General features: G+C 40.1%; 1 protein-coding gene across 12 annotated transcripts in view; it reads right to left on the bottom strand.

Moving 5' to 3' along the window:
* Positions 1-6,506: 6,506 nt before the first annotated feature.
* The window catches only part of NTNG1 (netrin G1), a 207,975-nt gene continuing 192,711 nt past the window's right edge, over positions 6,507-21,770 (bottom strand). For all 12 annotated transcript variants that reach the window (XM_083745826.1, XM_083745821.1, XM_083745828.1 and 9 more), the window contains one exon: positions 6,507-7,837. In XM_083745826.1, the coding sequence (XP_083601952.1) occupies positions 7,640-7,837 (198 nt within the window). In that variant the 3' untranslated portion in view covers positions 6,507-7,639. The remainder of the gene's footprint in view (positions 7,838-21,770) is intronic.

The following is a 21,770-nucleotide window of genomic DNA, read 5'->3' as shown; positions in this document are numbered from 1 at the left end:
GTTACTCTGGAGTAAACCTGTTCAATTACTCAACAAAATTGCTCCAACAAAAACAGTTGGAGGCTTGCAGCCTTAGAATCATTAACAAGTTAATATGCCTGGTTACACCTACTTGTAAATTAGATGGATAATATTTTACATAATAATTTGAAGATGGCTGGTTTGATGACACTTATGGCTGACTATGATTGCTGTACAAAAACCCTGCCAAGAGTCAGATGCAGCTGTGCCAAGATGCATTACCAAAAAGAAAAACTGTGTTCAACTGGTGGTAGAAATCCATGTGACTCTAGTCATGTAAATTGGTACACTAGATCAGTGTTTCCCAACCTTGTGCCTCCAGCTGTTTTGAACTACAACTCCCATCATCCCTGACTAGCAAGACCAGTGACAAGGGATGATGGGAATTGTAGTCCAAAAACAGCTGGAGGCACAAGGTTGGGAAACACTGCACAAGATATTTGGCTGTCCCCAGAACAAATGTTCTAATCCAAAAGAGAAAACAAGCATGAAAACTGGTGTTGTATATGTGTTTCCATAAGCTGAAAAGCCCAATCTAGGTGGAGCTGGTGTTCAGAGGCCTTTGCAAATCCTCTGCCACAGTGCAGGTTATCTTTTCCAGGAGAAGGTCTGAATGGACAGTCCAATTTTTAAAAAATGCACCAGATTTCTTAGTTAAAACAATACCACACACTACTTTTCCATAGTAAACTTGCTGACAATTTAAGTGGTCATGGAAGCATCCAAAGACTTTGGACCATAGGCCCAAATGTAAGTGGAATCTGTCCCTTAGTCCTTCCAAAAACCTAATAGCCCTATGAAGTGAACACTGCTTTTAAAGTGTTACTCTGCCATATGTGGGAGTCTTAGGGATTATGCAGATAAAAATGGAATTTGCACATTTAATTTTCATAAATCACCCTTCCACCAGAATTTTTAGTTCCCTAATGAAAGAACAGTAAAAACTACATCTGAGAAAAATTTTATGACAAGGGGAACAAAATGGACATTATTTTTACTCTTGAGATCTCCCTAATTTTCCTCAGCAGGTCTGAATATTACCATAATTACATATCATGGAATAATGGCCTATTTCAGTAGCAATTATTGGAAGTTAATAAAATTATCACTTAATCTTAAATGTTGCCACTCTTTAATTTGCCATCCAGATTTCTACCCCCCCCCCTCCCAGCCCCAATATGAGAGTAGAGCAAGGCAGGAATTAAAGCATTAATTATAAACTAACCTATTCATTTCATGTCAGAAAAATGTAGGAATACCAGAGCCTTTGCTTATTTAAATCTCTATCTAGAATATTGTGAAATGAAACTGGAATTAAAGTAAGCAAGAACGATAACAGATAATGAAAGAGCAATATTTAAACACTAAGATGTCTCACCTAGGAGATTCCATTGTGCAATGCAGTATTTATACATTGAGCAGCCCTGTCCTGTTAGGTGTAATGGCATAGGCTGCTGAAGTTATACCATTGTCCGGTTCCCAGGGCCATATATCTCTGCCAAATTGCTTTCTAAAAACTCCCTAGTTTCACCACTGCAATTGTTGCTCCTGGCAAGCCTGGATAATACTGTGCGCCATAGGTTTCTGACGGCTAAACAGCGTTGATACATTTGCCTCCACCACTATGAAAAAAACATTTGAGAAGAAGAATTTGGATTTGATATCCCGCTTTATAACTACTGTATGGAGTCTCAAAGCGGCTAACATTCTCCTTTCCCTTCCTCCCCCACAACATACGCTCTGTGAGGTGAGTAGGGCTGAGAGACTTCAAAGAAGTGTGACTGGCCCAAGGTCACCCAGCAGCTGCATGTGGAGGAGTGGAGATGCAAACCTAGTTCACCAGATTACGGGTCTACCACTCTTAACCACTACACCACACTGGCTCTCTTAGTGCCAAGGTAAAACTTGCCTGCGTGACAAGTGTCATGTGTTTTAGATTGGCATCCTGTGGGCAGAGATCATGTCTTGATCTTATGGAAAGCAACTCCCCTTGGATCCTTTGTAGCTCAAGAGCAGTTTTAAAATGTTCTGAGGAAAATAAATAAATAGCCATTCAACTGCTTCATTTCTCAAACTGCAGTGTTTCTCACCAGGTCAGTGGGCCTTCTAATGTACTTTGAAACCTTCCAACAACATGTAACCTACTTGGGGATGGTTTGATTGGGGAGGAAAAACATATTAAGTCTAGGTCTTGGTCCTACGGTGGCCCCCGACTTTCAATCCTGCATTTTTGAAGTAGGCCCTGTTTTAAAAGGAAACTGAATAACTAATTTGTCTAAAACTCACATCCATTCTGTGTTTCTGTTTCACTCTTGACACTTCACTACAAAGGCACTGTAGAGACTACTGATGCAAAGGATTTATTTTCCTTTTTAATGAAGAAATTCACTGTATCTATCAACCTTAGTATATGCCTGAGCAAAAGGGTTGTATAACTTTTCAGAGATGAATGAAAACAATGGGTACAGTGCAAGATATGGTTAACTTGAATGGAATTAGAAGCTATTTTGTACAGGTATTCTGAATTCTATGCCAGGTTTTGGCTGATAAGTGTTAGATCGCAACAATACCTCACATAGCCCCTCCCTCCATGCCATAAAATGCTGTGTGTTGGACCGCCCTTGGTATAGGGACATCCTACGGAGCTATGAATAGACAGAAGTTGTTTTTTTTTTTTTTTAATGTTGTCAGTGCATGTTGTTTCCATGAATCTGGCCTATTTGCTCCTTGCTCCTGAAATGAACACACACCTCTAAGATCATTCAGTGCACAAACAGAACATCCTGGTCAGTGTTCAAAGAGCTACTAGAACTATGTCTACGGGATTGGGTGTGCCTAGTGGGGTTGTGGTTTTTTTGGCTTTTTCTTTGAAAGACAAATCCTCATGCCACCCCACAAACTGCTTTTGAAATTCTCCTTCAGTTCAAAGGCAGTTTGCCATTAACTGTGGGAGGCTCTTGTTAGAGAAACACAAGTTGAGATTCCCCTTAGGGTACGCTGAATTAGTCAAATGGCCGAAGTATGAAATTCATAGTAGTTTGCCATTGGCTTGCAAATTCCTCTATAATCAAACATGCACAATCTACCTCCTGAGCATTTTCTTTTCTGATAATTACACAGCCTGGGTTTTTTTGGTCTGTTCTAATAAATTTCCAGGCAGCTTAAATTCCACATTTTAATATTAGAAATCCACTTTAATTATAAGTAATCCTTGGTGCCATGTGTCAGTCAGCTGTATTTGCATTTACACTCCTCTGTGAGGCTGCAATATAATTTTCTGTTTATTATCATGAGTGCGCTTCTGGTGTAAATCCACAATTTCATGTAGGTCGTTGCTGGCAGTCAGCCAAAGCTTTAATTTATCTTTGCCTTATCTTATTCCAGTACACCCAAAAAGCCTGATGGTGCAAATAACAAACATTCCATCAGCTGTGCTGCTGTGGAGGACTCCACAAATATCACCAGTTTACTGCTACTGTCATTCTCTATATTGGCTTTCTGAGAAACAAAACTGATAAGACAGACTTCTCCCCTGGTGGGTGTTCCTGGGGAGTATTTGCCAGCCAAATCATTATTCCCTTGAGGTGCAGGCAAGTCTATCAAAGATGATTCAAAGACTATAGGCTGCCTGATTCAGAGAATACAGAGCCTGGAGGGAACAAAATAGCTGGATTCTCTTGGGCTTTCTGTCTGTGCTGATTAATTGTTTTCCATTCGAGGCTATTATATTGGTAAAATATTTGCATTATGTGTGATAGAATATCTGCTCCTAAGCAAATTCGCCCTGTGTTGCCACTTTTTGATTCTTCCTTGTCTTTGAAACATTGCTGTGTTTAGTATTTTTTGCTTCCACTCCTTGCTCCATCTCTTGCCGTCACATGCGGTAATTGGGCTAATAAAAGGCAGAAACAAGAATTTATTACACCTTGGGCAATACTTTTAAACAAACTTTTATTTGCTAGAGCAGCACTTTCCCGACTACGTGCTACTGTATATTTTGACACTTCTTTTAAAATACTAAATCTGGCTTTATTAAAACTTAAATCATGCAGCTGTGCTCTTTTATGCATAGGGTGGGGGTTGTCCATACATTTCCTTAGGCAGACTAAGGTTTGGGATGCATATGAATATTCAGATGATGGGCCGTTGGAATCTGCAGCTACTTCATTACTGTCAACCTTCTCCAGATGTTTTGCAGCAGAATAAATTTGAGTTAAGAAGATGAATTTTAGGCTTAAGTATTGGAAAAGATGACTGTGGGGCAAAGATGTCCTGTAAAATTCTCAGTACGTGGTTCGTTACCACCACAAAGGCGTTCAAACCATCGTTAGCATTCTTGGGAGAGCTGTGTTCAAATCTGTTTATACTTCCACTTTTGGTGGGCATGCCCAGCTGTGCATGAGTTTGGGGAATGTGATTCATTACTACCAAAATTTTCTCTACGCTAGACCATAGGTAATTCATAAAGCTATGCTGCTTCATTGTTTTGAACCTGCAACTCTGGATACCCGATGCAACACGAAAGCAATGTTTAGCGTGTACCTGGAAGTCTGCCAGACAGCCTTCTAAACAGCAGTGGATTGATAATATTTGGGGGAGCATCATTACATGCAAACTTAGTAAGTGCTATTGTAAAAACCAAGGAATTCCACTTTTCTTTCTAGCATGCTGTTATAGCACCATGATTCCCACCTAGTGCCTATTTGTGAAAGCCTTTCAGACTTCTGAACACATTCCAATCAAATACAGACAATTAAGGCTTTTATTCAGCTACGTATGTCCAAACACTCCCAATATTTCGATATTCAGTCTATTTTATTCTAATGTGTCACAAGCCCAGTTCTGCTGTTTTTCCCCAAAACATGGCAAAAATGTGAGTCCATCTGATCCATCTCTTACTACACAGAGAAAGTAGATCATGGAAGGGTTATTGTAGTGTAAATCATACTACCATAGCCTTGTGCTGTGCAGGCTTCTCCTGTTATGTTGAGGCATGAAGCAGTGTATCAGGTAAGCTGAGATCTTGCATCTCACTTATATGCATCCATTAAGTTAACTATCTCTATAAAACAGATGCAAATCATTCTCCTGGTAGCACCTATTCAGAGTCTAACATTGGGGGCAAACAGATCACCTAGCAAAGTACTCAGAATGCTTATGGGGCAGGGGGGTTGCAAGACATTTGCTGCTCCACAGTGCTGGCAATCATACCACACATCTATTAACCACAGACCTATTTTAGCTTAAGTGTATAGCAAAATGCCCCCCCCCGCCCCAGTAATAATGCTTTCAGAATTCTTGATCACGGATATTATATTGATGTGCACATTTTTGACATATACTTGAAAATTCAGCACTGGCACCTCAAAGGTTTTGCAACAATAGTCAATATATCTGATATCTGACAAGTGGCATTCAGCCCTAGTCAGTTGCTGACATGTATCCATCAGTGTTTAACAGTACTGGAGACCTGGCATGCAATACCAATCAGTGTTTGATAGTTTCTAACACATGGCAATAAACAGCAACAAGTGCTTCATTCCGTATCAACCAGTATATGCACTAAAGGTATCTACAAAGGTTCTCCTGTGAGTGCCTCGGTCTTCATAAGTGGGAACTAGAAATATGGCCTTCTTGGTTGTGGCACCCTGCCTTTGGAAATTCCTTCCCAGGGGATTTGCCTAGTGCCTTCATCTTCGCAGTGATGAAACTTGCATTTTCTTGGCTTTTTCAAACTGTTAAAAATGCTGCTAGAAGCTGCTAGTCTAGTACCATTTTGATTGTTTATGATAGCGTTTGTTCTTTTATCTTTTGTCAGTTATCCTGGGAACCTCTTTGTTGGAGGCATGCTATACAGTTAATTAGTTAGATAAGTTGACTGTATCTGACATAGTAGCAATCAGTATTTGGCAGTTTTGCATAGATTACTTATACTTACGTACTTTATATTACCTTCATTCATTTAACCAGTCCAAATATTTGAATGCTGAATTTTCATGTCATATTTTGACTTGTAAGTTTCATGTATTGGAGCTTGACTTAAAAAAAATCAACATTGAAATATGAATTGTGAACATTGATTTCATTTCAGCTTTATAAAGCTATTTTGATACATGTATGTTATGTGTTATATGTATTACTGTGAATAAATTAGTTAGCAGAAATTATAATTAGTATTTTGACACTTGTAATCCTAGGCATCCTACTCAGAAGTAAGTCCCATTGAGGCCAATGGGGCTTGCTCCCAAGTAAGTTGGTATTTGATTGTAGCTAAACTGAATTGATTTGAAGGCAATGAATTGAGCTTGTCTGCCAGCTGAAAAATTACCTACCATGGCCTTGCCACTCATAATTGCTGTCTCTGAATCATTTGGGGAGTTTTCTTCCACATCCATCTCATTGTGTCTGCACAATTCTGCATTTGAATTTCTATTCCATCAAACTGGTAAAATGCAGTTAAGAAATTGCAATACTAATCCCTGAAATTGTTTACGCAGGAATCTTTATTCTCTTAAATCTTCCAGTGTTAAAGCAACAGAAAACATTTAGAATGTCCTTTGGTGGAATCTTATTACACTTGCTATAATATGTAAACTGATATTCTTTGATGCCAGCACGTTGCCCATACAGAGAAATCTCTGCACAATTATATGAAAAGCGAAAGAAAAAAAAAGAAAGAAAAAATAGGATGAAAATAAAAAATAACTCCCCCCCCTTAATCTGATTAGGATTAAAGTACATTAATAAATTGTCTGTTAACACAAATTGGCAATAATACAAAAAATCTACGTCTTACGTTAGTCAAGAAAAATAACTTCATTTGAATACAAAAGGATAAATACACTCTTTTTTTTTTGTCCTATAGCCACTCTTGTACAGTAGGTCAGCACTGCATGAACTTGATGCAGTGCTTCTAAAATATACAAGGGTATGACTGGCTTTAGATTTATTGAGGAGGGAGCTGGTACACATGTGCATTTACTAACATCAGACAAAGAAATCGTTCAACCAACAAGGGTTACAGAGCAACGTTCACTAAAGCACAGTTGGAAAGGGAATTTCAGGGGCTGAAGCAGGCCAATATGGCAGCTTTGAAACAGATTTCCTTATACCCACAATGCACTGACAGCAAAGAATTGCCTCTATTTGGTTGGTCCACACACTGGGAAGAGGTACAGTTGCGCACCAGATTGGAGGAGCAAGGTTTTGTAGTTTGTTTCTTTCTTTGTATTCCCGTCTGGGGGTGGTTACGAAAGCCTTTTCGATCCTGTGTAAGCTTTTGCAGCTGTGACTTAGTAGTAATAGTATTGGCAGCTGCCGACTTAAGCTTGAGTCAGAAAATAACAGTCTTGACTCGCTGGGATGTCCACAATGGATAGATATGGCTTAGTTCGTTTGGGCCTTTATAGAGTCTATATATGTGTGGAGATTTTAGTTTTCCCCCTTTTATGTTTTTGAAAGACTTATTAGCATCTGCTTGCTGCTGCTGCTGCTGCAATTTCTTTTCCCCAGATTTCCTGTGGCATGTTCTTTTTTTGTTTTAAGCAGTCTGAAGTCGACCCCCTCCAAAGCTGGGTTGCCTAGAATATGAGAAACCCACTTAATCCTAATGGAGCAATCAGTGGTAATAGGAGTATAACACGTGGTAATGATATTGCCCCTTGCGCAGAGCTTTGACTGCAACCGTCTGGGTCCATTTCGCAACTCCGCTTCTCACACAACACACCAGTGTAGGCTGCGGGGCACTGGCAGCGGACGTTGTTGTGGCACGTTCCCCCGTTCTGGCAAATCTGAAGTTCATTGTCACATACGTTTGCTGCAAGGAGGAGTAGAAAGAGAAAAGCAGAATCAGTATAGGTGACTTGGTTATGACAAGCAACGAGGAAAAATAAAAATAAAAGCATTGGTTCTTCAACCCGCCCGCTCCTAAACTCCAATAATTTCAGTACTCGGTGCATTTACTTGTGAGTAGCTTTGCTAAACCCATGGTAATTACTCACCAGCAAATGTACTGAAGAACGTGGCTTGAGAGTGGGCCTGCCTCTTTGGTCGTGAATCTCTGTGACTTCATCCCCTCACCTCCCTGAAAGGGTTAGCTTTATATACGCAGCCTATAAGCAGTCAAGTGCTTGCCCCCCACAGCCAGCAGTTATGCACACTGAATGTGCTGGTTTTCCAACTTGTGTATAAACCAACCTGTGTTACAGCTCCCAGCTGAAGGCTTAAATTACCTTCCCATGTTCATGTTACCAGGGTTACCACAGACTCTGGTGTGCAGGATAGAACACGCACAAGGCTGCTAGTCTGGGGTGCATATACCGGTAATCTCATGGGGGGGGGGGGAGAGGAAGCATCACCTTTTCCTCATGGTGAACATAAGAAAGCCAGACACGCTGTCTACCAGCCTATGGCAATCTGCTTAAGTGCAGTGGTCAAAGTGGAAAACCAAGACCATTTTAGACTGTGGAATTTTGCACTTGTGTATTGTGCAGATTTATCCAAGCTATGCATTCAGAAAAAAATTACAGTACTGTATAGACTTTCTGGGACTGTTCCACTACAGACAGCAGGTGTAGGATCACATGTCTGAGCATTCCCTTCCAGAAAACTTAACATGTTAGAGAAAAGGTTACTAGTTCAACTCAGTCCCTGATATACCACTTTTCCACATGAAGGAAAACGCTATTGCCCCACCTACAGTGGTGGTACAGTCTTGGGAGATCTATGCTTCATGAACGTTCTGAATGTGACTTGAAAGCTATGTGAATATGCACAGAGATCACACCACCAATTCAGTGCTAAAATTATACTGTGGCATAACCCTGATGAGATGCCCATGCAGAAGTCTTCCTGGGTGCATGTAACCGACACTCAAAAGATATAAATAATTATGTGAATAATGGAAAACCAGGCATACAGTTCTGTGTAACAGGTGGCTCCGTGTGTTTCCAAAATCTGTATATACGTTGGTAATCATTGCTTTGAATCCAAACTATAGAGCTGAGATTCAAAGAACAGTGAGTGGAAGGAAAATAGCACACAGCACTTTTCTGCAAATACATGCGGCGCTTTAAATTGGTAGGTTCTATAGCAGTTCCCCAGCTTGTGCAAGAGGTTGAATTTGATGCTGAACCAAAGGAATAACAATTCTGGTTTTTACGCTGCAATCCTAACCCCATTTACCTGGAAGCAAGCCCCGTTGCTTTCAACAGGACTGGCTTCTGAGTAGAAATGGTTAGGATTGTGCTGTTTGCTTCATCTTTCTCAAACAAACCTTCTGTGTGCTATGTGAAATAGCCATTCTGTTAGTAGAAGCCTCCCTCTGTGGGCAGAAGGGCATTGTTGGATCCAACCCATTATGTTTACCATGCTCACATTAGTTTTTTGTTGTGAGATGGCAAAATACACCAGTCCACTTTGAATTACTGGAGACAATGAACCTGGCTCAAATAAACTCAATCCCGGGCACATTACAGTATCTTTGAAGATTTCTCTGCAGCAGTGCCTACTCAACTGATTTCTTCCTTTGACTTCTACGCAATTCTTTTGAGCGTCTATATAAACTCCAAGTATTACTTGCATGTAAATGACTTTCTTGGATGGAAGCCAAAAGCTTTAAGCGGCAATCCTATGCACCCTTAATGGGAGTATGCCCAGATTAACACGGTGGGAGTTACTTCTGAATACACATGCATAGGATTGTGCTATCAATATTAGCTTTCTCCAGGCTTTTGGAGTGAACACGCGTGCACTTAAAGAGGGCAGGCAGGGCAGGGGTGAGCATGCAACTCCTGATCCCAACCTTCCCATGTGGACCAGCTGCATTTCAGACCTCCTTTGTGTGGAGAGGAGGGGTCTGAAGGGGGATGCTAAGCATGCTCATGAGCCCTGATACAGTCTTCTCAAATGCAGGAAGTTCTGAAGTGAAGGCAGCATGTCCAGAAGCACTGCCACCTCTCTCCTCTTCTACCCACACAAGCATTCAGGTGAATGCTTAACCAGGGCTCAAGTGCCCAGTTACACAGACACAAATACAATGGGGATTTTTTGGCATCAATGCCAACTTAATTTGTTGTCAGATTGAAGGCTCACAGTTATTCAGTATCCAAGTAATTTTATACCTTTGGACAGGGCCAGCCCAAGACATTTTGGCCCCTGAGGCGAACCACAAAATGGTGCCTTCCCCCAGGGAAGAAGGGGTGAGTGAACATTGGTATCAGGGTCTGTTGTCCCTGTGGATCCTGCTGCCTGAGGCAATTGCCTTAGAGCTAGGCTGGCCCTGCCTTTGGAGTGCCTTAAGGTGCAGTTTACCTGACAGGGTAATAGCAAAGGGAAGCATTACTGTCTGAACAAATTCTATATATGTTGTCATTATTATTATTGAAGTGGAATTATTAATAGTCATGTTTATATACAATGATGATATTTGCAGCAAACAGGACAAAACTTGCGCATTAACAAAAAGGCAACACTTAGTTGCCCAAAGCAAAATACCAATATGAGACATGATGCCATTACACTGAGTAAACGTATCTGTGGAAGGTAAGCTGAAAGCACGAGGAGGAAATAGCAGAGCAATGGGAGCATGCTCCTGGGGAATCTCATAAGCAAGTGAATACAGAAAGAAATAGGACAAATGTCTCCCTTTTTAAAACAACAACAACAACACCAAAGTGACTACTAGCCACAGACAATTAACCAAGAAGTACATATGTCACATTTTAAAACATTTCTTCCTATGCATACATTCTCTTCCTTCCACCCACCCAGCATGCATCCTTTGTCCAATCTCTTGCTAATCCTTCTTCTTTTATGATAGAGATATTCTAAAAGGAGTTTAAACACTTAAAGTACCAATCAAATAAATCCCTCATAGCCTTCTTTATCGGGGGAAGGCAATAGCTCAGTAATTCAATGCATGTTGTTTAAGCAGAAGTTCTCAGGTTCAATCCAAGACTCCATTTCTAGTTAGAACAATCTCAGGGAGCACACCTGAGTAGGACCTAGGAGAGCTGCTGCCAGCACTGGGCAGGATGGGCCAAACCCTGACACAAAAATAAGGAAGTTTCATGTGTTCGCTCTATTCAAATCAACTGCGGTTGCAGCAACAAGTAGTTCTTGGTGGAATTGCTTCCCTTACAGTTGCTTATAAAGCATGCCCTTTGTTCCCGATGCACAGTTGACTTCTAATTCTGTTCATGCAAATGCCTTGAATAATAATGCTCTTTCACTTCCTCTCCAGCATACCGTGCCATAATTAACAGGAGGGCAACCAACAGGCAGCATCTAAACATGTTCTTCCTTCGTCACCTTCCTGTGTGATTCCTTTTACAGTGCTAATGTATTTTTTATGACCCATTGACACAACACTGAAATGCATCCACAGTTTCTGATCTGTAAATGTCACAACTGCATATTAAGCCATTATAAATGCTGCTTGCTCAGGGAATTGTGATGATGATGACCATATGTCTGCATTTTAGTCTTCTTTAATATAGCACACTAGACGAGCCTAATTGGGCATATTTATATTGCAGATATAAACCAAGAGAAATAATAAACCATAAAGCAAGTCTGATGAGATTTCAAGTCTGGGAAAAGATTGCAAGCAGCAACAGAAGAAATAAATGCAGAATAAGGAACTAGACTTTTTCTTAGATACTAATAGCAAGATTATATTTTTGAATATCCACATTTGTTTGGAAATCTTCAGACTGGTTCACTCAAATATGTATATAATCCTTTGATTAGCATCTAAATTAATAAATTGACTCCAGTGATTACCATAGCATATGTTGAGTTCTATTTCTGTTTGTGGTGCTGGATGTAAAGTGATGCATTTCCAACAGCACTGAAAAGCAATGCCTCTGAGGAGAATGAAGATTTGTGTTGTTGATAAATGATTTGTCTGCACACGACTGCTTTGCACTGCAGTCACATGATCAGCGATTATTATTCCTTACAGTCTATATCCTCAGCAAGGCTGTAATCCTATGAACACTTACCATAAGAGGTACAGTTCCATTGACCCAATGAGACCATTTTGGAGTAGACATGTATAGGACTTAAGTGTGTGTAAGGTTGCAGACTATGCTGCTTATAGGTAATATTCACATATGATCTTTCAGTTCATTTGGCTTGAAATAAATAAAACTTTTGTAGAAAAATCCAGCTGCAAAGTCCCTTAAAAGATTTGGCATGTTTGAAAAGGGCAGCTGTGGTTTGGTGTTTCTTTGTTTCTTTCTAAACTGGGCAATGTCAGGCATGGAGTATCAATGCAATAGCATGGAAATTGATCATTAAAGGTAAAGGTACCCCTGCCCGTACGGGCCAGTCTTGACAGACTCTGGGGTTGTGCGCCCATCTCACTCAAGAGGCCGGGGGCCAGTGCTGTCCGGAGACACTTCCGGGTCACGTGGCCAGTGTGACATCGCTGCTCTGGCGAGCCAGAGCTGCACACGGAAACGCCGTTTACCTTCCCGCTGGTAAGCGGTCCCTATTTATCTACTTGCACCCGGAGGTGCTTTCGAACTGCTAGGTTGGCAGGCGCTGGGACCGAGCAGCGGGAACGCACCCCGCTGCAGGGATTCGAACCGCCGACCTTTCGATCGGCAAGTCCTAGGCACTGAGGCTTTAACCCACAGCGCCACCTGCGTCCCCAATTGATCATTGGATAGTATTGATCATTACTAGCCTTAAATAATTAAATGGGAAACTAATAGTTAATTAAATGCCCCTCTTAAACACCAGATGAGCTCTTAATATCTAGATGTTGAATGCAAATTGAGACATTTCCTTAAGTGAGTCTATCTCATAACTAATAATTATTGTTTTGGTTTATTTTTATTTGCAAAACATATGAGTGTTTAAGAGTGAATGATCCCTGTCTGCGCCTATGGTTTCCATCCCACAGTAACTGCAGCATTTTATAAAGTCTTATGATGAAATTACTGGCAGCTCCATTTTAATCATTTGCGCTGATACTTCTGCTTTTTCAACCTGGGTGTAGTGATATGTTTTGTGATGCTCTAACTCTTGGTTTGCCCTGTCCTAAGCACTTAGAGGGCTATATAGAAAGGATACTAGTAGCTTGACCCATGGTATGACATGCAAGCTAAAAAAGTGAAGGCAAATCCTTATGTAAAACACCTTGAAGAGGGTGTTTTATGCATTGGTTTGTATGCATTGTGTGTGTGTGTGTGTGTGTGTGTGTGTGTGTGTGTGTAGTTTCATGCATTCATTATCTTATTGCTTGGCTGTAATAAGATGCCTTTACCTTTACCTACCTTTGCTTGGCTGCAAATGAAAATGTTTGTTACGCAAATCATATCCAGATCATCTCTATTCTTTATCTTTGATGTTTGAGTGAAGCTGGTGAGTCATCTATACCCTTCAAACTTTGGCTAGCCACAAATTTATTTCTTCCTTGGTTCTGCCACACAAGTTGCTTTCACTCACACCATCAGACAGAAGCAATATTTGAATAAATGGACATTTGGTAGGACCCATAGTAGCTATCTTCCAACTATGACTGGTTCATGGCAGATTAGCAAACACAACAACTTACAACTTCAGAGGCATAATCACAACACTGTAGCACAAGTTCACGTGTTAGAAAATGGCAGTATAGATTCACAAGAAGCCATTTGTTTTCTAATCCCAGTGTCATTAATAACTGGAAATCTAGCAAAAAAAAAAAAAAAAGGAAGAGTTGTTTTGATCAACATATGCTGCAGTGGGAACAGCGTTCTGGGGCATGTGAATCTTTTTCACTAACAGGGAGGTGATGGAACTGAGATGTATAGTACACCACTGGAGAACCCCAGAGTGTCTGGGGATGCCACAGCTTCATATGGGGCCCAGATAGGTCAGAAGTAGCTTTCATGTTTTTTATGTACCTAAAACAGGATTCAAGAACAAAGGTCTCACCATCACATGACAAAAGCTGATTACTGTTAATAACCTATTGAATAAATATAAAATACTAAATACCAGTAAAAGAGAGTGGTGCAAGCCATCACCTGTATGAACTCCAATAAGGGGAAGATGCAAAGAAGCACACTGTGCTGGCATACTTTTACAGTTGCATAGAAAGGTGGCAGTTTGTCATCTACAAGTGAGACAAGCATCACCTGATGAAATCCCTGCTCCCACACGGCTATTAAATGCGCAGAAACCTTGCTCTCATTAGCACTTAATAGCTGGGACTGATGGATTTCCACATTTTGGCAATGGGAGATCTGGGATGCAATTGCTAGTGGCCTCCTGGGAAAAGCAGCCATTTCTTCCACTTGGTGGCTGATTAATGCTGAAGCAGCTGAGAAAAGGTGGCATTTGAGACTGACCCAAAGTGTTAAGACTGAAGGGAAAGGAGCCACTCAAGGCAGACACCCTATAATCATTATAGCATAATGGATGACCCTATTAAAGACTACGAGAGTCAGTATACTATATTTAGGTGCTGCTGATTGCAGGCTTTTCATGTTTCTTAACATTTCACCTAAGGTTTACCCAGCCCTGATTTTGAATGAAGTCACGATTCCAGCAATATGGACTGGAAAATGAATGTAACAGCTTTTGACCTCTGGTACAGCAGTAGATCTTCTAAAAAGTGACACTCATTCAGGGGATTAGTATATATATACTAACATTATATCAGTTTTCCTATTTTTACAATGTGAAATCATGTGAAAGAAAGCTGTATGCTGCTCTGAAAAGCAACCACTTACTCCAACGCTATGGAAAGAATGAATAATTATAACATGAAGACTAGGTTGAAAAAGAAATATTCCTCCCCCCCCCCCCATGAGGCAAAAAAGTGAAAGTAATGGTCTTTGAGAAGGTGAAGTAATTAATTGCATATCAAGGGGGGTGGGGGTGTTTAAGAGAAACCAAGATCTGGAGCTGGAGATGGTTGCATCTTTGACTATTGCATCTGAAAGGGATTTGGTCGCCACCCACTTAATTTGAAATGAAGTTAGATTTAAAATAATAAAAACAAGTTAACAACATTGCCCAAAGGCAACTCATTGCTGAATAATAACTCGATCCTACATGTGTTTACTCAAAAGTAAATCCCAATGCATTCAGTGGTCTTATCCCCAAGTAAATATTCATAGGACTGTAGCCTGGGGCTATGCACACTTAATTTGGAATAAGTCCCAGTGAATTAAATCAGATTATTTTCAAAGCATCACACTTAATGACCTTCTGTAAATATTTATTTGAACTTATACTAGATCTCTGGAGAATGAGTTTTTTTTTTAAAAAAACACAAATCTTACAGTTGTTGGCATAGCAAGTTGTTTTAAGCCAGTTTCTGATCAGGATCCACTGGCTTCTGAAGAGTAAGGCTGTGGTGCCATGTTTGATGATGACGAAAACCCAATTTTGGGCTAAACTATGGAATAGGATCAGGACTGCAGTAATTCATATAGACTCTGCTCCATGAAAATATGGGAAGCAGAAACTTATGTTTGGATTTTCTCATTCAGAATGTTTGCATAAGGGCAATGTAACTCACAATTTTGAAACCTCAACACTTCCTAATATGTTGAAGGAAGGAAGGAAGGAAGGAAGGAAGGAAGGAAGGAAGGAAGGAAGGAAGGAAGGAAGGGTCTTTTGAGACCAGGGGTATAGAGAAATAGACTTAAAACTATTCTGTATCTCCTATGCTCAAAAATGTTATGAAATCATACAATCTGTTCCAGAGGTGTGCAACAGTAGAAATGCAGCTACCAAGGACTTTGAAATAACAGAAAAGGTAAAAGAGTAAAGGAACAATATCCAGCACTGCACAAAAGAATAAGTGGGCACTCTCTCCAGACAGAGATAATAATCTCACATCATAGAGTCGTTTTGACAGGCCTGATAGAGGATAACAAGAGATTGCTTTCTAAAACGGACAAAATTGAAAATAAATCCAGGATTAGGCATTTTAGAATTACTGTTGTCCCAGAGGGGATGGAGCCCTCCAGTTGTTCTTAGGCAAGGGGAGGCGCGGTTAACTAAGCTTGTGCAGTTGTCTGATTTAGATCAAGTGCTTTCAGGAAGAAGATTCTTAAGGGTGGGAAGGAATCCTCAGCTCCAGCCATGCCATAAATCCTTTTGATTGTCTTTGGATACCTGGCAGTTCATAATACAGTCCTCAAAGCTGCTGGAGTCACCTGAGGGGTACAATCGGTTGGTGAAGACTGGGGAAAGCTGTAAATGTGATAATGAAGTTCAAAAGCATGAGGCTGGTAATGAAAGGCCAAAGGAACTGTGCGCATACGGCTTAGAGATAAGAAAATGAAGGGAACATAGTAGTATTCAAATGCGATAAAAGACTCCCACAGTGAAGGAGAGCAAATGTTTTCCTGTTCAGCTTTAGGTTGGACATTACATATATCTATATATGAAAATCTGTACCAAGTATGCAGTAACAGTCCGCATGAAAATGTAGATTCTTCTTCCCCGAAGGTACTGACAACCTAATTTTTTTTGATGGAGGAAAGCCACATGTCATAACACAGAGCCTTGGGCAGCCTTAAGAGAGTCAGGAGTATGCAACCAGACCTGAAGACAAAGTCTTTCTAGTAGGAACGGCTGTGGTTTGGAGTGCTTGGTATGTTTGAAAGGGAGAAATGAATCTTATATGCCTCTACATTCTTTTAATGTCTGATGTTTTATCACATTATTATTATTATTATTATTATTATTATTATTATTATTACTATTATTATCATTAATTCTGTTGGGAGCCACCCAGAGTAGCTGGGGAAACCCAGCCAGATGGACAGGGTATAAATATTATTATTATTATTATTATTATTATTATTATTATTATTATTAATTTTATGGTTTCACTCAAAATTCCCTTCTGGTTTCCATCTGCCCACCCCACTGCATCTACTCTTTAGGAGCCCCACCCACCAACTCCCTGCCCCGAGAACACACCTCCTTCCCTGCCCTGGACACCAGAGGTTGACATGGTTGGGCACTTGCCTCAGGTCTTGGAAGGGCCTATTGGCAGCACTACTTAGCTCATTCTCTGGGTCCCACTTGACACTGCAATGCAGGAATTGCAGCTAAAGAATCCCTGACAGATAGCCATCCAACCTATGTTTTAAAAAGAACCTCCAAGGAAGTAGATTCTACACTCTCCAAGGTAGTCTGTTCCACTGCCAGCTGCCAGCTCTTGCTGTCAGAAAGTCCTTCTGATGTTTAGTTAGAATCTCATTTCCTGCAATTTGAATCCATTGGTTTGGGTCCCTCAGGAGGAGGAGAAAAGAAGCTTGCTCCATCTTCTATGTGACAGCCCTTCATGTATATTTTAAGATGGCTATGAAATCACCTCTCAGACTTCTCTTTACCAGGTTACACATACCCAACTGTGAGGTGATTGACAGGTGAGAAGCCTTGTTCACCTGCTGGACAAATCCAGTTCTCCACCCTTGATATAGTGGATGTAATTTGGTTATGATGCTATAAAGATATATGACCAAATGATGATCACTGAAGGCAACTAATGTCAGTTAAAGCAAGTGAGGGCAATGACAATATGTATATTTCTCAAGGACTGTAAAGTGTGTGTGTGTAGAAAATTCTGAAATGGATTCAAAACTAGATAAAACAATAGACTTTCGAAGAAAGCTTTTGTTCTCATCAGTATTCATTTCCCAATAATTCAGTTAGTGAGGTGGTTTCTTTCAACAAGTCTCATAAGCAGGTTTCGGGCTTGTGAAAAATGTGAAATCTATCTCACAGTTATCCATAAAATGGCTGTTCTGCCACCTTCATTTCAGGATCAGCTCTCAGTAAGCTGCCTCCATAGTATGTGAATATTAAATATTGCCTAGTGTATGCAACTTGGGTGCACTGTTTACTACAGAAGAGAAAAAAAGCATTCAGTACACAGAATAAACCATCACAGTTGGCAATGAGAGTTTATGGGGACCTTTGGAAAATACGTTGGACTCTGGATTATAACTATACAATTCCCCATCTTCTGAATTATTAAAAAGCGTGCAGATGATACTGGAGCACAGCTCTTTTATGGAAATCTTGCATTGGGATGTGACTAGAGGGTTACTGAGCAATACGGTGGGTTTCCGTCAGACTCTTGTCTAATACCACATTTGAAAATTGTATGCTTGACTTAAAAGGGAAATTTGTTCTGGCTGAGCTATATATGTACACTCCAGTTTTTTGTCAGGGAAGAAAAATACTGCCCTACACATTTTAATAAGTAGATTAGAATGGATCCAAAGAGGTAAGTCAAGTCTGTTATGTAAATTTTTGTACGAGATACCCGCTGTGCATAGCAAAATGCTTATGGAAATGCTATGAAAAGAATTATTCTACATTTGGGTAGCTAAAAGAGAATCCTTTGGATTTGGATTTCCTCACAATGAGAAAGATATTAGATTTCTGTCTGGATTATCCATGCCAATTAAAAACTTTAATTACTGCTTCACTTTAGTGTTGTGCATGGGGGGGCATTAGAAGCTGGTCCTATTTTTAATATTGCTTTGGCTTTGAACAAAATGACAATTTATTGTTTTGACAATTTGTGCAAATTCCATTTTAGATTTCCCTCTCCCCCTATGGTAAATCACACAAGTTGGGATTTTACTTGATATATTGACAGGAGCTGAATAGTAGCAAAGAGGCCATGTTTCCACATTATGGCTTGAAATTGAATAGGTTATCAATTAATTTAAATGTTATGTTTTCTGGGGGGAAACCTAACTAACAGCAGTAGAACACCAGTTACAAGAGCAGAATGTGGCACAAATGAAAAATTAAGTGAAGGAAAAAATAAATAAATATCCAGTTTATAATTGTTGTTTTATGATCTCCTTATTATATATATTTTGTCATGCACTGCTCTGGGTTTGAAGGGAGGAATATAAATTTAATAAATACATTTCATGAATAAATGAATGGATAATAAGAATATGGCAGAGCCACATGTGCAATATCTTTATATCTGGCTGTAACCCTTGCTTCCAGCTAGGAGGAAAGGACTGCATTCTTGGCCTTCTCCATAGGGATCAGGGATTCCAAATGTGGTTATGGTGATATAGGCAGAAGGCCTTGTGAAATACATCCTGTGTTGCTTTACTTGTGGATGAATGCAAGTTTAGGGGGTGATCTCCACAGAACAAGATGTCACTTTTCAAACCCTCAAATTTGTATGGAGATGGAAGCAAGGCTTGGATTGACAAACTCCGAAGAATTATCTGTGGAGGTTGCAAAGTAGAGTAAAATTATAATATTACTTTTATGAACCAAGCTAACAGGTGGGGGAGGGGGAAATCAGGATTTATATTAGTTATGAGGCACATACCCCCTATTTGCTTTATGTGTGGAAAAAGGCAGATTATTTATTGCTACGTCACTGTGCCAGCACTGTAAAATATAAGGTGAAAATAAATAATCTCTCTATTGGAATGCCTCCCACTCACACCTCTTTAAATTATGATATGGTATTTAAGATTTGTACATTTTCTTATCAGCGAAGACTTTTAAATAAGAAGCAAAATGTTCACAATATTTTCTCTTTTAAATACCTTTAGTAATGTAAACTAAACAGCACTCTTTTGCCTTTTCTAGTAATTATGGAAAAGTATAAGGTTCATATCTTTTTGAATACACAAAGTATTTAAACTTTGAATCTACCTTAGGTGAAGCAAGAAATGAAGTGCTATTTTCTAGGAAAAGAGGTACCATAACTCACCACAAACACTTCCCTTGTTCTCATATAATGGCAATGATCCACCTGAGAGGTGCCAGAACTGAATTCTGGCTGGGGAAAAATGCCCTGGTTCTAACACAGTGAAGTTGCTCAAGGCTCTCAAATGATGGCTAGAACGTTAAACACTTTTCAAAAGAAACAGAGAAGCCTGCTTCTTCTCAGTACCTGTACTATAATCTACAAAGGGAATTGTTTCTATGGCTCTAGTGGTGATGAAGAAGCCTCTTTAAGTAATGACCCCGGCTGCCTTTCTGTTGGATAGCAGTTTGGCATTTTGAAGACTCTGCAGCTGCCACTGGTGGAAATGGCAGGTCAGATTATCCAAGGCAAGAAGGGGAAAAGGAGTAAGATGCGTAGGAAAGCAAGACTGGGAGTAGAAGTGCTGGAAGAGAACAGATGGGTGGAACAGGGGGGGTGGGGAGAGTGCTGTTGTGTTCAGGCCCTGTGTTTGTGGGCTTCCCCCAGGCATCTGGTTGGCCACTGTGAGAACATAATGCAGGGTTAAATGGGTCATTGGCCTGATCCAGAAGGATATTCTTAGTTTATCATGTGTTTGAGAAGCATATTGGGAAAGACCAGGTTGGTAAATACGGCAAGGATCTGTCAGGAGGAAAGGAACCTGAAAATCACATAAAACTTTATATTACAGGCATGCAGCTAAACATTTAGTGAGTTATTTTGAATTTCTTAAAAGTTTAAATATACTGCATGGTGATAAGCTTAACATCAGCATATCATGTATAATAGCTAGCTTCTTTAAAGTGCTATGGGTACAGTATCTGAAAATTGTGAATGTGGACAAGGTACATTTTGGGGTGATGCTCTTTGACCTCGGGTCTGCAATTCTGGTATGTTTTTGTGCCAATGAGACTAAGTTGTGTCCCTTGTATTGCTGCGTGAGAAAGCTGGATGAAGAAGAACATATTAAACTGGCACAGCTGCGTTGATGTTAGGCATGTCACAAGAGCACAAGCCTACATGTGTCTACTCAAAAGTAAGAGCCACTGAATTCAGTGTGACTTACTGTGTGTGTGTAGGATTGGAGCCCAATGCTTCTGTACTTGTGCCTGTTAAAGAGGTTTGTAAATCTCTTCTACTGTTGGTAGGTAGAAGTGGGTGACTGGGCTCAAAGATACTGACCTGTTTACATTATAATATTCAGCAGCTCCTGCCTTATTCTCCAAACCCACTCTTATTGTGGTTGGGGAGGGCCACATATAGTGAAACTGTCTCTCCACAACTGCCTTGGAAATAAGAATTTTTTAAAAGAAAGAAAAAAACCTAGACAATAACAACAGTTTAAGTTAAGCATCTTTTTCACTGAAAGAGAACTTCACCTTGTGACACCAAAATGGCTACTTTTCCAACTTTACCACAATGCAGCATCTCATTAACTGAACACCCTGCTGAATAAATCTCCTGCTGATATATAATGAGGATGTAGTGTGTGCTTTGGCTCAAAAGCTCCTTCAATGACCGGAATCTGTGCATCTCTGCATATGTATCGTCTGCCTGGGGACATGTCTGGGAACATGTTTGAGAGATTGCGTGTTCCTGTTTGTGTTTGGAACGATCTGTCCGTAGCTCTCAAAAATGCAGTTCATTGCTTCACACTTATGTAGCCCAATCCCATGCAATATTTACTGAGATGTAAGGCTTAAACTGTTCATAGCACTTAATTCCCGGCTAAATGCTAGTAGTAGAGCTGCCTTAATTTTTCTTTTTTGTTGCTAATGGTATTTCTGTGTTGCTGTTGAAGTAACCTGAACAGAGGCAAGTAAAGAGATTCAGACTGCAATCCTATACCCACTTACCTGTGAGGAAGTATATGTCATTAAACTGAATGGGACTCACTTCTAAGTAACACTGTATGACACTGGTTCCCATGCTTACAGCTCATGTTTAGTGTTTTCTTTAGTATGGGATATGTTTTCTACTAAGCTCAGCATGCCCTATCTGTAAAATCAGTAAAGACTGCTTACTGTTAGCAGCGGGTTCTTATCTGCAC

This window comes from Podarcis gaigeae, assembly GCF_964106915.1.
Source record: "Podarcis gaigeae genome assembly, chromosome: 6".
Lineage (NCBI taxonomy): Eukaryota > Metazoa > Chordata > Lepidosauria > Squamata > Lacertidae > Podarcis > Podarcis gaigeae.
Note: the sequence above shows the minus strand (reverse complement) of the source record. Positions and strands in the feature narration are given on the sequence as shown.